Below are 15,780 nucleotides of genomic sequence, written 5' to 3' on the forward strand. Positions count from 1 at the left end.
TCTCGCTTGGCCTCAGCCTTGAGTGCAGTGTAAGCTATGCACCTGTGTGGCTGCTCCTTCTCTTAGTTGTTTTTTTGGGGAGTTGGGGGGGCGGGGCATCTTTGCTCATGGGTTTATTTTGGGGCTGTGATATCTGTGGGGCTTTCATGATTTTTGAGCTACTCCCTGTCTGCTCATTTGGCACTTGATTTCATGCTTGGTCTTGTTCTCTCTCTCTCTGTCTCTCTACCCTCCAGGAGCAGGCGTCGATGTTGAAACTTCAACAGCACACAGTCGAGCAGAAGCTGAAGGAGATGAGAGAGAGGCTGTCTAAATTCAGCCCTGTCCGTAGAGCTGAGCGTCAGGGTGACAGCCCCTCCCAAACTACAGAGCAAGCACATCCAGTCAGCCAGTCTCCCAGCCCACAGCTAAACAGTGGCGCAGATGTCCAGGGTCCAGGCACTGAGTAGTCCCCCAGATGTCCAGGGTCCAGGCACTGAGCAGTCCCCGAGATGTCCAGGGTCCAGGCACTGAGCAGTCCCCCAGATGTCCAGGGTCCAGGCACTGAGCAGTCCCCCAGATGACCAGGGTCCAGGCACTGAGTAGTCCCCCAGATGACCAGGGTCCAGGAGGAAACAACACTGTAAGCACCTGCAAGCTGTGCAGAGGGAAAAGACAGGGTGGCCTCAGCTGGTCTCCTAAAGAAAAAAATAAAATGCTTACAAATATTACTTTTTACCCTTTGACCCATCCTGAAATATCAAAACAACTGATCATAATGATCTGAGTATAAAGTAAATACCATTTTTAATTTAAGACAATTAAACCTTTTGCTTTAGTGTTTCCTAAACTATGGCCATGTCCCCTAATTTATTGACAGTTTCTGGACTTGTAAACGATGTAGTTTTGTATTTACAATTTTGTGTCTCTTATGTTCATGTATCAACTATGCTGAAATATTGTTGATTAATCTTACAAAGAAATTAACAAGTTTCTCTATTTTAATTATACATATACTTTAGTTAAATTTGTCTTTCATGATTGGTGGTTCTTTTTATTTCCTAATAGAAATGGAAGCCCGTTCACTCCGATATAAAGATGATAAAAGCTTACTTTGTGTTTTTGCAATATAAATTGCCTTCATTTTTCAACCGGTTCCCTAAGGGTGACAGTTAACCAATCAAGCAACATCATCAACCACTATTTTAATGAACTCTGTCTTAAAAGACCCGCCAGTTCTGTCTGGCTTTGGGGGATAAATGCTAAAACCAGCCTTTATCACAATGCTCCATTTATTTCTTTTAAGGGTTACCATCTATACCCACATGTCTCTTCAACAGATCGCGCACATCACTAAACCTGTGGCCTCCTTCCCAGCATTGCGCCCTGTTAATTGGTGACTACTTCCAAAGTATTCGCTCAAAAGAGAGTCGGCCTATTGGGAACTGTTAGCTGGAGTAACCGCCCCCCCCTCCCCCCCGGAGCTCCCGCCCTCCACCCGCGTCGCCAGTGGACTGATTAGGTTTCCATCTTGCCCCTTATCAATTAGATTAACGGTAAAAACGATCGCGCGTGCTGCGCCTGGCCAACTAGCCACTTAACATAGCTTTCATCTGCTATCGTGAATGTCACACATGACGTTGTGCCTTTTTGCCCTCGCTGTCGGTTTAACGAGGCATTTGGAGACTGAGGCGTTTACAGGTTGGCATTCTGTGTTTCTGCTGAGGGGGCTGTGCTCCCTGTTGTCATAGCTATTTCTGTCCTGGTTCTCTCCCTTACGAACAGCTGAGAGTTCAACGCTTAAACTGCATAAACAATTCGATCTGGTGCAGCACACAGGCGACTTCTGTTTGCTGCAGCAGTCAGTGGTTTGTTGGTGCTATGGGACCTTTGTAGAAGGAATAGTCTTTCCATTAAGGAACCCTACTCTAGTAAGTGTTTAAATTTATTATTCATACTGCATAAAGTGAATGTTTACTTAACTGCATTGGTTTACCTAGTGGAAGTCTGGAAAGATCTCCCAGTAAGTGTAGTACTACATACAAGCAAACTTTCTTTGGAGGTGCATCTCATATCTCATAAACAGTACAAATACATACACAGAACAACAGTCTCAGTACATGTGTTGTATGTGGGGTATATCCCAGGGGGGTTACTGCCAGATACGTGTAGGGTTCTGCTCATTCTTTCCTGTTTTAGGAGCAGAGTTTCTTCCTTGAGTCTGTTGATTAAACACATAATGTTGGAGAGTAACTCAATACTGGATGGTAGTTTGTGCTGGTCAGCTGCCAAGCTGCAGAGGACGAGGAAAAGAGCAATAGCCCAGGATCATAATCCTTCTGTGTATGTACGGAATAACGGAGATACCACACAACTTGCAGAATACATGACAAAGCAATCTGTTCCACTGGATAACTGTTGGATTTATGCAGTTTCATCTGTTCTGATATTTGAAATACTACTACTGTTCAATAAAAATCTTTTTTTTTTAATTTACCACGCAAACAGACAATCATGGCAGCTGCAGTAAGTAATTCATGATCAATGATCATATAGACATCTTAAAATCTGTTCTTTTATTTGAGTTTTTTCTTTTCACATGTTGTTTACACTCTCCTAAACCAAATGCCTATTTGAAGTATAGATGAAAAAAGCATCACAGTCCTGTTTTTTGCTGTTTTTGTTTGCAATTTGTATAAACAACAATCGTATTAAAGAATATGATGGAAATTATATCAATTTTATGTTCTAGAGTGCTGTGATATAAAATCTATTGTTATTCAGTGCATATTAGAAGTTGACGTGCTTGTGAAATGTATTTGTTTGGATGTCTTTAGCTTGCCTGAAACAGAGGAACATGCGTTTGCGATCACAGTGGATAAGAATGCTAGCTAAAAGTAATGGCGGTAGCACATTGTCCTGGAACATCTGGAGTTCTAAGCGTTAAACTGAGAAGCTCCCTGCTCATACCTGAAATGGAAGGTGAGGAGGTCAACCCGCTGCAGGCTTTGGCAGAGTCATGGTTTGTTCTTGCTTTCTTCACCTCACAGTTTAAGCTACAGGTGAAGATCGTGGTCAGGGCAGGCAGCTACGTAATGGAGCAGTATTGTTTGTCTGTAAAGCGGGCATGTCCTACCCAGGCTCAACAGCTGGTGCAGGTCATATTCGTTATGCAGGGAGAACAACACTGGCCGGACCTGATCACTGCTCCTTGCAGAGAGAGCCAAACAAAATGTTAACCTCATCTACCTTATTCACAAAGGCCAGAACATCCCAAAACCGCTTGGTCATGTGTGCTTGGGAAGCTTTTCTACTTCCTCACGACTGACGCTGGTGAGAACGCACTCTTCTCTTGGGCTGAGGGCATCACCAGACACTCCTGACCTGTGGCATGCCATTCATATCCATCAGGTCTGCCTCAGCTGCCGACATTAAACAGCAGGAAAGGAAACGTCAGTCTCATAAATCTGAAATGCCTACACAAACGTGAGGTACAAATGGCAGGTCTATGAGGACACACAGGGTGAAGAAACATCAAAACTTCATGCTTTCAGCCACACTTCACTTGAATACAGTCTAAAAGGGCCATTGTGTTACACATCTGTAGATTACAGGAGAATACTGTATATGCACATTAAAAGTTCTTCACCATTATTGTAAAATACAATACACCCACAGTTAAAATATGCAGTACTTACCTCCGTGCAGCATGGTAATAAGCATTTGTAGTCTGCTTGAGGTACCAGTCCAGCAAGCCTTTCATAAGTCAAAGACAAAAGTGTGACTGATCCAGGGAGGTGCGGTGGAGCAGCGTGCTGCGTTGGTTACCATCACCTGACTCCTGTGTGCTGGAGAGACAAGAGCATTGTTAATCAAAGTGGATAATTTAGCATGAAGCTTGCATTCAGGGTTTAGACATATCAACTCTTTGGGATACAAATTATGCACACCTTTCTGCAAGTATGGCTATTTTGGAGCAAAGACGCTGAAGTGCATGAATAAATCACATGCATTACGTGCACACGAGTAGCCCTGGGTTATTTGGGAGAACTCTCTGCTCCCACCCAGATGGCAGAAACGCACAGCCGAGCCAAGCTCTCCCAAGGGTTCACGACCCCACCTAAGGGAAATCCTCTCCACATGCCTGACTCACTATATGGTGAGGAACAAATGGCACTGTTTTGGTCTTACAATAGCTACAAATGCAATCTACAAATGTACACCATAATCTATTTTATATTTTAGTGGGGTGGTATAATAAATATAAATGTAACCTGAGCTGTTAATATGCAGTGGTAATCATTTATATTTCCTGACCATTGTAGAAAATAAATATTTGCTTTATGTTTTTTTTTTTAAACCTTGGGTTGGGACCAATTGCAGTGAGGAGCAAAAGGTTAGTTTGCTATGGACAGTGGACTGCTGTGTGTGCTGTGTGTAGAGATGTGTAGAGATCACCAGTAGAGGAGTACAGCTCCCTGATCCCCTCCTGGGCGAGGGCACTATCCTGCTGTTCAGTGCAGCCTGTCATTCTGCATCACTGTTGCCATGGTTTCTCTATCTCGTGGATATGGCAACCAACAGGCCTGCCATTTTTAGTCTGAGTTTCAGCCAACTGCCATTGATCCGCTCTCTCAGAAGCACACGATTGCTGTTGTTCTTTGGATAAAAGGGAAAAGGCTCCTCTTGGTTCCCTGTGCATCAATATCTTGGTGAGATTCAGGACAATTAAGGACTAGACATTCACAATACAAATCTCGTGGCTATTTTAGTGTCCTCATCAGACAACTGACCCTGCTCCCATATTGACTGACTAATTTAATACTTATTGTAGGGCATTGTTTATGTTGCTTAACAAACTCTAGAACTGATTGTTTATAGCACTTATCATTGTTTAAGATAGACCTTATGTATTCTGCACTGTATTCTACAGTATTCTATTTCATTGGTATGTTTAATTCTAACCTACTGTACTGTACTAGGATGTATTCTATGAATAAATGACAAAGCACTTTTGTAAGTCGCTCTGGATAAGAGTGTCTGCTAAATGCCGTAAATGTAAATGTAAATGTAAATGTCAGGTCAGCTGCCTTTGCAAATAAAGACAAATCTGTTTAATCTATAAAGAACTGAACATGAAGACTACTATACATTTCTAGGAGCCCTGTTACTGTGTAAATATTTTCATGGGTGTTAGTATGTATGCGAAATGGTCATGTGTGACATCCTGAGACACAGAAAATAAGACATTTTATTGAAAGATTTGGAGCATATGCCCCAATTTGTCGATTGTCCATATCCTCCAAACTCACTGTGTCTGGGTTCTGATTCAAGACTCTGTTCGGTGTGACTCATAATAATTACTGTAATTGCAGTAGAGCTGCTTCTCCTCGCACTCGCAGGTTAAGAGGGTGGACTGTGTGGGTTTGAACGCTGGAACAATCAGTTCCTGCTTTTAGAGCTGACAGACGTTTGAAAGCGTTCCGTTATTAATCAGGAGCGACTTCGCATTGTCCATCGGCGCATGGGGGATGCTACTGAAGACGTAAGATGAGAGACGAGGAATACATGTTCATATTTTCATCCCTAGTCTGTGGTCAGACGTGTAACGTTTGACGTTTATGGTCTAACACATCTAGCATGGTCCGTCATCGCGAACGATCAATAAATGGCAAAGAGAAATCTCCTTCCAAGAAAAGACGGTCATCCAAAAATATTTGGAAAAATTGAACAAGAGCCAAAATCCAGAAATCTCATTGTTTATGTCAGGATTCATATCAGTTCCTAGATACAGATGCGTTGTTAAAACCTCCCTCTCACCGAGACTCTGCATTTTCATTTATTGTGCGCTATCACCTTTGTCTACGTGCAGAATTGGGTTAGTTCGTTGGCGCATGCGCATTTGAGAGGAAATTCATGAGCAGGGTAACTGGACAGCGAGTGAAAAGCCAGAAAGAAAGACGGTGCTTCCAGGGCATCCTTACTATTCGCACCGACGGGAAAGCAATGTCATTCATTGGCTGTCAGTGATTATATGTAAACCATCTCAGTGTGGATGCATTATATATCTATGTTTCTGAGGGAAATTTCCTTGTAGAATTTTTTTCTTTGTTGGAATCCACAGGTCGTTTTGTTGGCGGAAAACCCGCGTTGCTCCGATTAACAAGTATCGCTACCATGAAGAAACCTTCCAGGGAAATACAGCGCTCATTCTCGTTTTTCTAGATGTAGTCTGTCTGTCACGGTAGGATCAAATCTCAAACTTCCTCTTAAAAACTTGCATTTCCTGAACTGTTTTTTTTACTATCTTAGTAAGACCTGCGCTTTAACTTTTCTACATCTCACTGACGAAAACATGTTGAATGTTTCAGTGTAACCTGATGATTTACGTGCCTTGTTGCTGTATGAAAACGTTTTTTTTTTGTTTTTTTCCGGAATGAATAGTCGATTTTTAAGGCTGGCTAGTTGCTGTCCATGGTTCTGAAGTCGCGTAGGGCTGCGGGCGAAATGTGACTGATGACTTCACTTAAAACCGGGAGAACTTCAGCGCTCAGGGCCACAACCCGCTGGTTGCTTTATATTACAGGTTTCGCATGACACTTTTACCACGAACTGTGTTTCTTTCGTTGTAAACAGGGAGACGCAACCCAAGACGCCGCCCTCTTGTTCGAAGCATGATAACTCAAACGAGGGTTCTGTTGCATTTCCTTTCACTACTGATATTTGCTGGTAAGTCGTCTGAGTCTTTGTGAAGTAGGCTACAAATTAGCACTTTAAACACGATACAATATAAAACAATTAGTACTTTGCAAAAATGCTTTTAACTGAATTCTAAAATAAATAAAATAAAATAAAATAAAATAAAATAAAATAAAATAAAATAGTCTACTGTGGAATATTTTAATTGTGGACAAGTATTCTAAAAAGTATCTTATTTAAACGCAGGTGTGAACGGTAATGATTTGATTTACAGTATTAGGTAGCTTAGGTTTCTACATTACCAGTGAACAAAACACTTTAATTAAACATATGAGACATGTCTAGTGATAAACCATATTTGGTGCACATGAAAGGCTCAGCTAGTATGTACAGCATGCCACAGTGTCCATGCAGTAGGACAGCACATTAATAAGTAACCCTAGACTGGACAAGCCATTTTACCTCTGTGTTCACACAGAAACTGGCCTGCTGATGGCAAAATGATGTGTCAAAATCAAATTTGTCGAGTGGTTCTGTGTGCCAGTTAGGTTCAGTTCTCCCACTTGCCTGTCTGCCTGTTAAAAACAAGCAGGTGTGATGAATGTTGATGGTGTCGGCTCGGGGCTGCGGATTACATAAGACAGCCTCCATTTCAAACAATGGCTGAAGCTGCTTTTACAGTCATGGCTGTGGCTCGCACACCATGTTTGTTAATACAGCATCACTGCATTACACAATTAGGCCTTTTTCATTGGAGTACAGAGGCTACGGTGCCCGGTGTTATGTGAAGTGCTTATCCATCTGGACTTAAGTCAGGCTGTGTGAGAGCAGGCTGATGAGCACAAATACGTTTGACTCTTTCTGGAATCCCCACTCATGACGGCAAATCATGTCCGTCATGCTCCTCATCTCCCTTGGCAGAAGCCTGCCTCCCATTTAATTGACCTCCTTAGCGGATGAGTGGATTGAGGCTAAGTGTTGGCAGAGGGAAGATGCGAATGTGTGCCAGCTCTGCCTCTTGGGCACTTAGGCGCATGGTGCGATCTCAGCCAACGGACCAGATGACTGACAGCGCATCAGCCGTCACAGGGTTCCCAGTCTGCTAACAGTAAAAAAGCAAATGTCCAATAGCATTTAATATTCTTAAGGCTACATACATTACATGCTGTGTTCTTAAAGGATGTGGCTATCAGTAGCACTAGTTAATCCGTTTGTCTGAGAGGGATTTAATGAACCATTCTCATTAAATTATTTAGGAATTTTTGCATAAACATTCTAAAGTAAAGGTACAAGGTTAGCCTTTGTGCCACACATGTGTTCCAACAGTAAACATGTACATTTCTCTCTCTCTCGCTCTCTCTCGCTCTGTGTGCATGTGTGTGTGTGTGGTTCCCCTCTGCGTTGTGCGCAGTGCGAGAATGCAGGCCAGTGTGTGTGGACGCCGTCTCAGACACAGAGGCGGTGCTGGGAAGACCGATGAAACTGACCTGTGTCTCCTGTATGAAGCGGGAGGAAATCAGCGCTGAGACCAGGGTGAACTGGTACTACACAGGCCCGGACGATGACCGGCAGTCTGTAAGCTCGCTACGCACCTCCGCAAGCTGTCGCCTTTAACACACTGTGTGTTTTGCATGCTGGAAACAATTGTATTATTTAAAATGTGTTTCCATAAGTATTTGAAATAGAAAACTTCATTACAGTTCCCTAAACAATAAGGTATAAATCGATATTTGACAAAACTAAATGTTTTTAGTAGGAGCTCACACTCTTCAATATAGTCACTCATTGTCATTGTGGAGTACGAAAAGTAAGAAATTACCTTGAAACATTTGATGTCTATCCTGGACTGTCATTGGAATCATTTGACTGTTGATTGCTTGACTCTTGATTTTTGCAGTTTTGCCTGCAAATCTCCTGAACAGGTAACACTGAAACATCAACACCTAGTAGTCTTTGCTGTGTGGAACAGGAGCAGCTTATCGCTGCACTGGCTGACTTGTCATCCAGATGGACTTGTGTTTTGATTTTTGTTTTTTTAAGTAACAGTTGGTCCAATTTATTTGATGGTCTTAAATCAGGATCCTTTCTTGCTTCATTGTTTCTAGCCTGCTAGCAAAAGCTACATTCGGTGCCTTACTACTATGTGCTATAGGTTTGTGTAGCAGTTGTGTAACAAACTGGTTGTTCTATACTTATCTATATTTGTCTCCCTCAGAGCTACATATCTTTCAAATTAGTTTCTGTGACGTAGCTCTTAAATAATTCATATTAGTTATTGAATTAATATGCCTTAAGATTAATGGATAAAATTGAATACTGAGCCTGGAGTTCATGAGGGTAATGGAACCCATCGGTGTGCACTCCTGACCTGCATGCCTCCTCTCTGCGCATTAGATATTCCTGTACGATGGCAGACCGCGGGACCTCGAGGGTCCCTGGAAGGGGCGGCTACAGTGGAACGGCAGCAAGGACCTGCAGGACGTCTCCATCAGCATCATCAAAATCAGGCTCAATGATAGCGGCCGGTACGAGTGCGTGGTCCACCGCCAGTTCTCCTTTAACCTCTACACACCGTCCATGGAGAAGCGTGTCGAGATCAAGCTGGTGGTGAAGGAGAAAGGTAAGGAGGACACACCCCCTGATTGTATTTGACCCCGCCCTCACTGACCGCCCCGGACCAAATTTGACCCCGCCCCCACTGTTCCCATAGACTCTCTGGTTGTGTACTGCTCTGCTTTGGTCTCATCTTTAATGGATGTGTTCGATGACCTAATCTCTAACCTTAGATAAGTCTACGTGTCACCACACTCTTAGACGTTTCCGTAAATACGCTTCTCTCGGCCCCTTCTGTCTCTTTAAATTGTCTGTGTTGCTCGAGTAATAGTGTGCTTTGTTCTGTTTTTATCACTATCTATGCCTTCTGCGTACGATGAATTTTATCTAGCCATCCTGTTACTACTGTGTCTGTTTTAAGGGGTAAAGTACAGATTCTGGCTTGTATGCTATTCTATGGATGCCTGCATTGGAATTGCTGAATGCACAAATATCGAATATACTTTACTGAATGTATATTTGTTTGTACTTACTCATGCTACCGCAATGGATTATCTCTATCTGTGTCTCTACCACGGCCTATTTGATGCACAGATAGAAATAGACTGAGTGGTATTTAAGTTGTGGATTTAGGTGTTTGGGAACTATAATTTAATTAGCAGCCACAAAGAGTAGAACACGGCTTTTCCATTTCATGCCATTTGCTTGTAATGCTGTTGAGTGCAGTGCAATAGCTGGTATGGCCATAATACCTAAACCTGAAAAAAGGCAAATATATTAAAATGAAAAGGTAGTATCAATTGACCAGTATTTCTGCAACCAGTATGAACTCAATTATATAGACCCTTTTAAAACTTTTTCACATGCACTGTACTACTTGTGATTTGCCATTAAAACAGCAATTCTCAGCTTCTCTCCATCTTCCAGCATGAGAGGTATAACTGCACACATAAAACATACGTAGACAGAACGGCTGTAGCACTGATGAATGTGAAGGCTTATAAGCTCTGTGCTGTGTTCTGCTCACCACTCACCTACGCACTGTTTGCTCATACTGTGATGATTTGTTTCATCTCAATACTATATGTGTGTATCTTTGTGCGTGCGTGCGTGTGTGTTTGTGTGTGTCACACAAAAAACTTTCAAACATACAAGACTGTTTCAAAACATTCAAACATACTGTTGAAAAAGATTTCATGCTTGCAAGCATCTTAGCACTGCTTACTGCCCTGTAAATATTGGTTATTATTTCATTACTTTTAATAAAAATGTCAGTTGACAGTGAACAGTTTACAGTGATATATTTCTCAGGGTCTGTTAGGCTGTCCATCATGCATGTTAATTCATTAAAACATTCTGCTCTGATTTTTTTTGGTCATGTAATATCTAAATGTCAAAATTCAAATTGGCAAGCAGTCTAGTTTCACAATGTCACATGGGTACTGTTGTATTCAATGATATTAAAACATACTTTATTTAATTATCTTAAAACATATACTTTATTTAATTGTTGTCTTAGCTCACCAAAAAAAAATTGCCACTTTGAGAAGATCAGTTTGTGATTAAACCAGTTTGTGATTGAACCAGTTGCTTTCAGTCATTTGTATGACTGAAGATATAATTATTTTATATCTTAAAATAATTAGTTACATATATAAATTAAACTCTGATCAGATGACTCAAGGCATTGGGTTTTTCAAGCCATCTAAAATTTTGTTTTAATTTTACATCTAAAATTCAACATTTTACAGGGGTCTGGTAGTTTGACCTGTTTGATTAACGGACCTGTTCCTGCTGGTTTGTGTTCAGATAACAGAACGCCTAGAGCCACTGAAACAGTAATGTAGTGCAGGACAAGGCCGTGTGTATAGGATGTAGTGTTACATACTGCACATGTAGGTGCTGGTGGCCTTCTAGTAACACAGAACAGCACACTGATTTTCTGTTAGCAAATGCCCAGAAAAAAATCACAGTGTACCTGACATATCTGTTGCCTGTAGCTTTAAAATCACAGTGTACCTGACGTATCTGTTGCCTGTAGCTTTAAAATCACAGTGTACCTGACGTATCTGTTGCCTGTAGCTTTAAAATCACAGTGTACCTGACGTATCTGTTGCCTGTAGCTTTAAAATCACAGTGTACCTGACGTATCTGTTGCCTGTAGCTTTAAAATCACAGTGTACCTGACGTATCTGTTGCCTGTAGCTTTAAAATCACAGTGTACCTGACGTATCTGTTGCCTGTAGCTTTAAAATCACAGTGTACCTGACATATCTGTTGCCTGTAGCTTTAAAACATAATGCATTTCAGAGCCATAGAACATATTTAGCACTATATGTGACAGTGTGTTTTTACCTATATCTAAAGTCTAATGTATCGCATGTCGTGTGTGATGTGTGTGTGTGTATGTCAGCGAGTACTGACTCCACAGCATGGTACTCGGAGATCATGATGTACGTGCTGTTGGTGTTCCTCACCTTCTGGCTGCTGGTGGAAATGATCTACTGCTATAGGAAGATCTCCAAATCAGACGAGCAAACCCAGGACAGTGCGTGAGTGTCCACACAGATCAGACGAGCAAACCCAGGACAGTGAGTGAGTGTCCATCTCACATAGATCAGACGGGCAAACCCAGGACAGTGAGTGAGTGTCCACCTCACACATGAGGTCAGGAACTCCTCTCCCATATAACAAAATGCATCTAAGCTCAGTAATTAGAATAGGGGTACATGAGTTCAGGTAGGTTACAAAATTATAATCAGAGTGAAATGGCAGGATAATACTGCAGAGACATGGGTGATAAATTTTACACTGTTTGTGTTATCAAAAGTTCACACTACATCTTGCCCATAGGAAGAGAAGTTTCAAGTACATGCAATAAACATCTCTTTGTAGTCCTTTTTTTTTTTAAAGCAGCCAACAGTATTAGAAAGGACTTTAGAGTCAGTATACACTGACTCAGTTACCATGTTGAGGCAGTCATATTGTTAAAACTCATAATTAGCACACACAGCATCCAGAACATAAGTTTGGTTGCACGATTAATGAAAGTCTAGTTGGCAATCTAAACAAACATAGATGGTGTCAGATCTTTGGAACGTTCAACCAGTATTGATGAATTGTTAATCAGTCAGTGAGTCTGAATGAATGAATGAGTCTGGGTTAGTTCAAAAATCTGAATAAGTCAGTGAGCTGTTGCACGACAGAGCACTACACTACCAATTCATGTAGACATGCACAAATGCATGTACGTGAGCGCGTGCGCGCGCACACACACACACACACACACACACACACATACACACACACACACAGATGTCCAACAATAATGCATCTGTCCATAGCGCTCCAGCTGTATTAGTGAACCTTAATCATATCAGTCACTTAGATCAGACATGAAACCCTACACCCCAGCCCCTCCAGGCTGATGTGTGCTAATCAAATTCTGTAGTGAAATTCATCCTCTCTCAACCTTGACACAATATCAGAACATTGTGTACCTTTTTTTTTTTTTTTAACTGTAACCTTTTCGACAGGTCGCAGCCATTGTTTGATGTTTTTGTTCAGCCCTGTGTTTCTATGATCGTTTTCTTTGATTGCTTTATTTTGCTTGACACTAGCGCTCATGGTATGAGGCGCCTGTGGGGCTCATTATCATCCACCATGACGCAGTGCTGGGGGGTCGTTATTTTGCCCTGACCGGAGCCCTGTATAAGGACCCCACCTAGTCTTAGTCTCCCTTTTTCTCTGTACCCATGTGTCTACAGGACAGACTACCTAGCCATTCCGTCGGAGAATAAAGAGACTCCGGCTCCTGCAGTAATGGAATAAAAGTGGTTGTCTCTCACACACGATACGGTATTTTCAATTTACCTACCGCTCAGTCATGTCTCCTAACCCCTGGCCTCTCATCGTGTTTGGCTAACCACCACACCTCCCTATCTCTGTTCCTCTCCTCTGCACCTTTGTTCTCATGAGCTGACGACCTGAAATCTGTTCCTATCCCCCTCATGCCTGCTCATTCCAACCACGTGTTCTAACAGTGAACGCTGCCTTTTTACTAACACAAGCTATCCCCGAGGGCAGTCAGATGCAGAGGGGAAGTCTAGCAGAATATTAGTTCATTGCAGAAACTCTGGTCTGTTGTTGTTCCAGAGGCCACGGTGGTGTGGTAATTGTGTGCTGGGTGGGAACAGCCAGTAGGACGTTTGACAGAGATTCCTACTGAAAGACCGTTTGTGGTGCTCAGAGGTCTGGAGCTCTGCTTTAATGCCATTTCTGAGCGTGTTGTGGTCTGTGCTCCGTTAAACCGATCTGTAGCTGGTTACGACATTCTAGAAACATGCTCAGAATGGACCATTTCCAAATTGCCCTGTTGATTTATGGAAAATGCAGTAAACTCGGTAGGGGAGGGGAAGACGATGTTATAGCAGGCAGGGCTGTCTTTTCTTCAGTCCAGTTAGTGGTGGCATATCTGAGATGCAGCCAGTTAACTGTGTGTGAGCAGGGGATTTTGAATGACGGTGTTTTCTATTTCAGGTACTGATGACTCCTTCTGGTGATTGGCTTGAAAAGCAGGCGAGACCTGATCCTGCCCAGCCTGACAGATGCACTGAGATAACAGGAAACCTGCCAAAACAAAGTCCTGTCATCTCGGTCACGTGGTGTGAAGGCAAACTCCCTCCTGATTAATAAACCACCCCTTCTCTTTCTATATTTCTCTTTCTCTCAGAGAAGCTTTACACACCTTTAACCCTAAAATGAAGACGAGGTCATGTTTGTGTTTTTTCAATTATTGCCTTAGAAGAAATACAACATTCAGAACAGCAATCAGAAAGGAAAAGCTACCACACTGCCTGTTTCCAGGAAGGCAGACTGCTTTGCCTAAGTTTGACGCCCATCGTGCCCTTTGACAGACCTCTGGGCCTTTGGTACACTATGTTCTTACTATTTTGATAAAAAAAAAAAAAATCATTTTTTAAAAACACAATCTGGCATCTTTTCATCCACTATTTTATATATGAAATAAAGGAATGCTGGTACATCCCAGCGTTGAGAGTCCATATCCAGCCCGGCTACCTTAACCAGACGGAGTCTCTGAGAGTGAGTTGAGTAATCTGCTGTAGTGTGTTTGTGGTCTCTGTGGTTTCGTGTGTGAAAGACCCATGGTTACCTTATATGTCAGTCATGGTAATATGCTTTTTTAACTGACGTGTCGCTCAGCCATTTTAACCTGAACATTTGAAGGTATGTGGGCTAAATATTAAGAGAAGCCACCCCAAGGATATGTAGTTGTAGTTCCATTCAATCTTATGTAACAGGAGTTCTAACATGCACTGTAATCATATTGATATCACTTATTGTGATTGATAGATCAATAATGCTCTGTGATGACGCATCGTTACTGATAACTGCTCAATAATGCTCCGTGATGATGCACTGTTATTAATGACTGCTCAGTAATACTCTGTGATGACTATGGAATACTCTACTCTGTACTCAGTGCTAACCTTACAGACTGTTGGATAAGTTGTGCACTATGCTATGCCTACATCTACAAGTTCTACACCTATATCCAGTTCTTTTTACATGTGGATTTGGTCTCAGATAGACTTTTTTTTTTTTTTTTTTTTTTTTTTTTTTACAAGACTCACATGCTATAACTTAATCTGCGTAAGGTTTTCACTGTCGTCAGTGGCAACACCATTGTGTGCTGGGGTTGATCAAGTCAGATGACTGTTGAATGCACTGCTGCCATTAGTTTACCTACAGTCGGTATCTACTTTTACAGTTTGTGACAGTGTAAAATAACTCTGCTATTATTTGTACTTTTTTCCTCTTTGGAACAGTTGCCTTTTGCATTGTTTTATAAGATGCTGCCAATATATTGGGACAAATGTAACTGCCAAAAATAGCCATATATATATATATATATTGTGTGTGTGTGTGTGTGTGTGTGTGTGTGTGTGTGTGTGTGTGTGTGTGTGAGTGTGTCTGTGTGTTTGTTTGTTTGTTTGTTTGTTAAGCTTGTCATCTACTATTAAGGAAATTAAATGCATTCTAAAAGTCCTTGGGCTTCCTGTCTGTCTGCTCTGACACTTACTGTGTCTGGTTTCACCTGATTCCACTTCCTGTTTTCTGAAACACATGAGATTAAGATGGTGAACAGATGGGATTAAGTCTTGATTTTTAAGACCAAAGAGATTCCACATCATTAAAACTTCATTGCACAGGTCTAGAAAAAAATCTGCCATTTAGCTAGTCCAAATCTCTCAAAGATGGTAAATTATGTAGCATGCTAAGTGACGCCCTCATAGCATGTCAGAAGGTAGTACAGTCTAATAAGTTCAAGAGAATAAGTTCATTAAAATTCTTCTTAGGGGTTAGTGAGCAGCCTGACTGATGAGCTCACTCAATATACCACAACTTGGAATAGGAGTTTGGTTATAATCATTTAATCCTAGTTTCTTTAAACAGAACTGATCTGCCCAAAGCGGAGTGCTTTATTATCCTGTGATCTCTGTTCAGGCTAGAATGGTCTTGCACTGT

At 41.7% G+C, this 15,780-nt stretch overlaps 2 protein-coding genes across 5 annotated transcripts in view; both read left to right on the top strand.

Annotated features, from left to right (window-relative positions):
- The window catches only part of LOC113579608, a 38,166-nt gene extending 33,729 nt beyond the window's left edge, over positions 1 to 4,437 (top strand). The window contains exon 100 of the mRNA XM_035533965.1: positions 237 to 4,437. Within this exon, the coding sequence (XP_035389858.1) occupies positions 237 to 449 (213 nt within the window). The 3' untranslated portion in view covers positions 450 to 4,437. The remainder of the gene's footprint in view (positions 1 to 236) is intronic.
- Positions 1,542 to 15,300, top strand: scn3b (sodium channel, voltage-gated, type III, beta). 4 transcript variants are annotated; one of them, XM_027013656.2, is made up of 8 exons: positions 4,987 to 6,001; positions 6,104 to 6,223; positions 6,616 to 6,708; positions 8,090 to 8,253; positions 9,073 to 9,298; positions 11,645 to 11,783; positions 12,999 to 13,089; positions 13,771 to 15,300. In XM_027013656.2, exons 3-7 carry the CDS (start codon positions 6,654 to 6,656, stop codon positions 13,060 to 13,062), a joined length of 648 nt encoding a protein of 215 aa, XP_026869457.1. In that variant the 5' UTR covers positions 4,987 to 6,001; positions 6,104 to 6,223; positions 6,616 to 6,653; the 3' UTR covers positions 13,063 to 13,089; positions 13,771 to 15,300. The 4 variants fall into 4 exon arrangements, with proteins under 4 accessions (XP_026869458.1, XP_026869457.1, XP_026869456.1 ...); XM_027013657.2 differs by lacking the exons at positions 4,987 to 6,001; positions 6,104 to 6,223 and adding an exon at positions 1,542 to 1,910; XM_027013655.2 differs by having other exon boundaries at positions 4,987 to 6,223.
- The last annotated feature ends 480 nt before the right edge of the window (positions 15,301 to 15,780 follow it).

The sequence above is a fragment of the Electrophorus electricus genome, chromosome 15 (assembly GCF_013358815.1).
Source record: "Electrophorus electricus isolate fEleEle1 chromosome 15, fEleEle1.pri, whole genome shotgun sequence".
Classification (NCBI taxonomy): Eukaryota; Metazoa; Chordata; class Actinopteri; order Gymnotiformes; family Gymnotidae; genus Electrophorus; species Electrophorus electricus.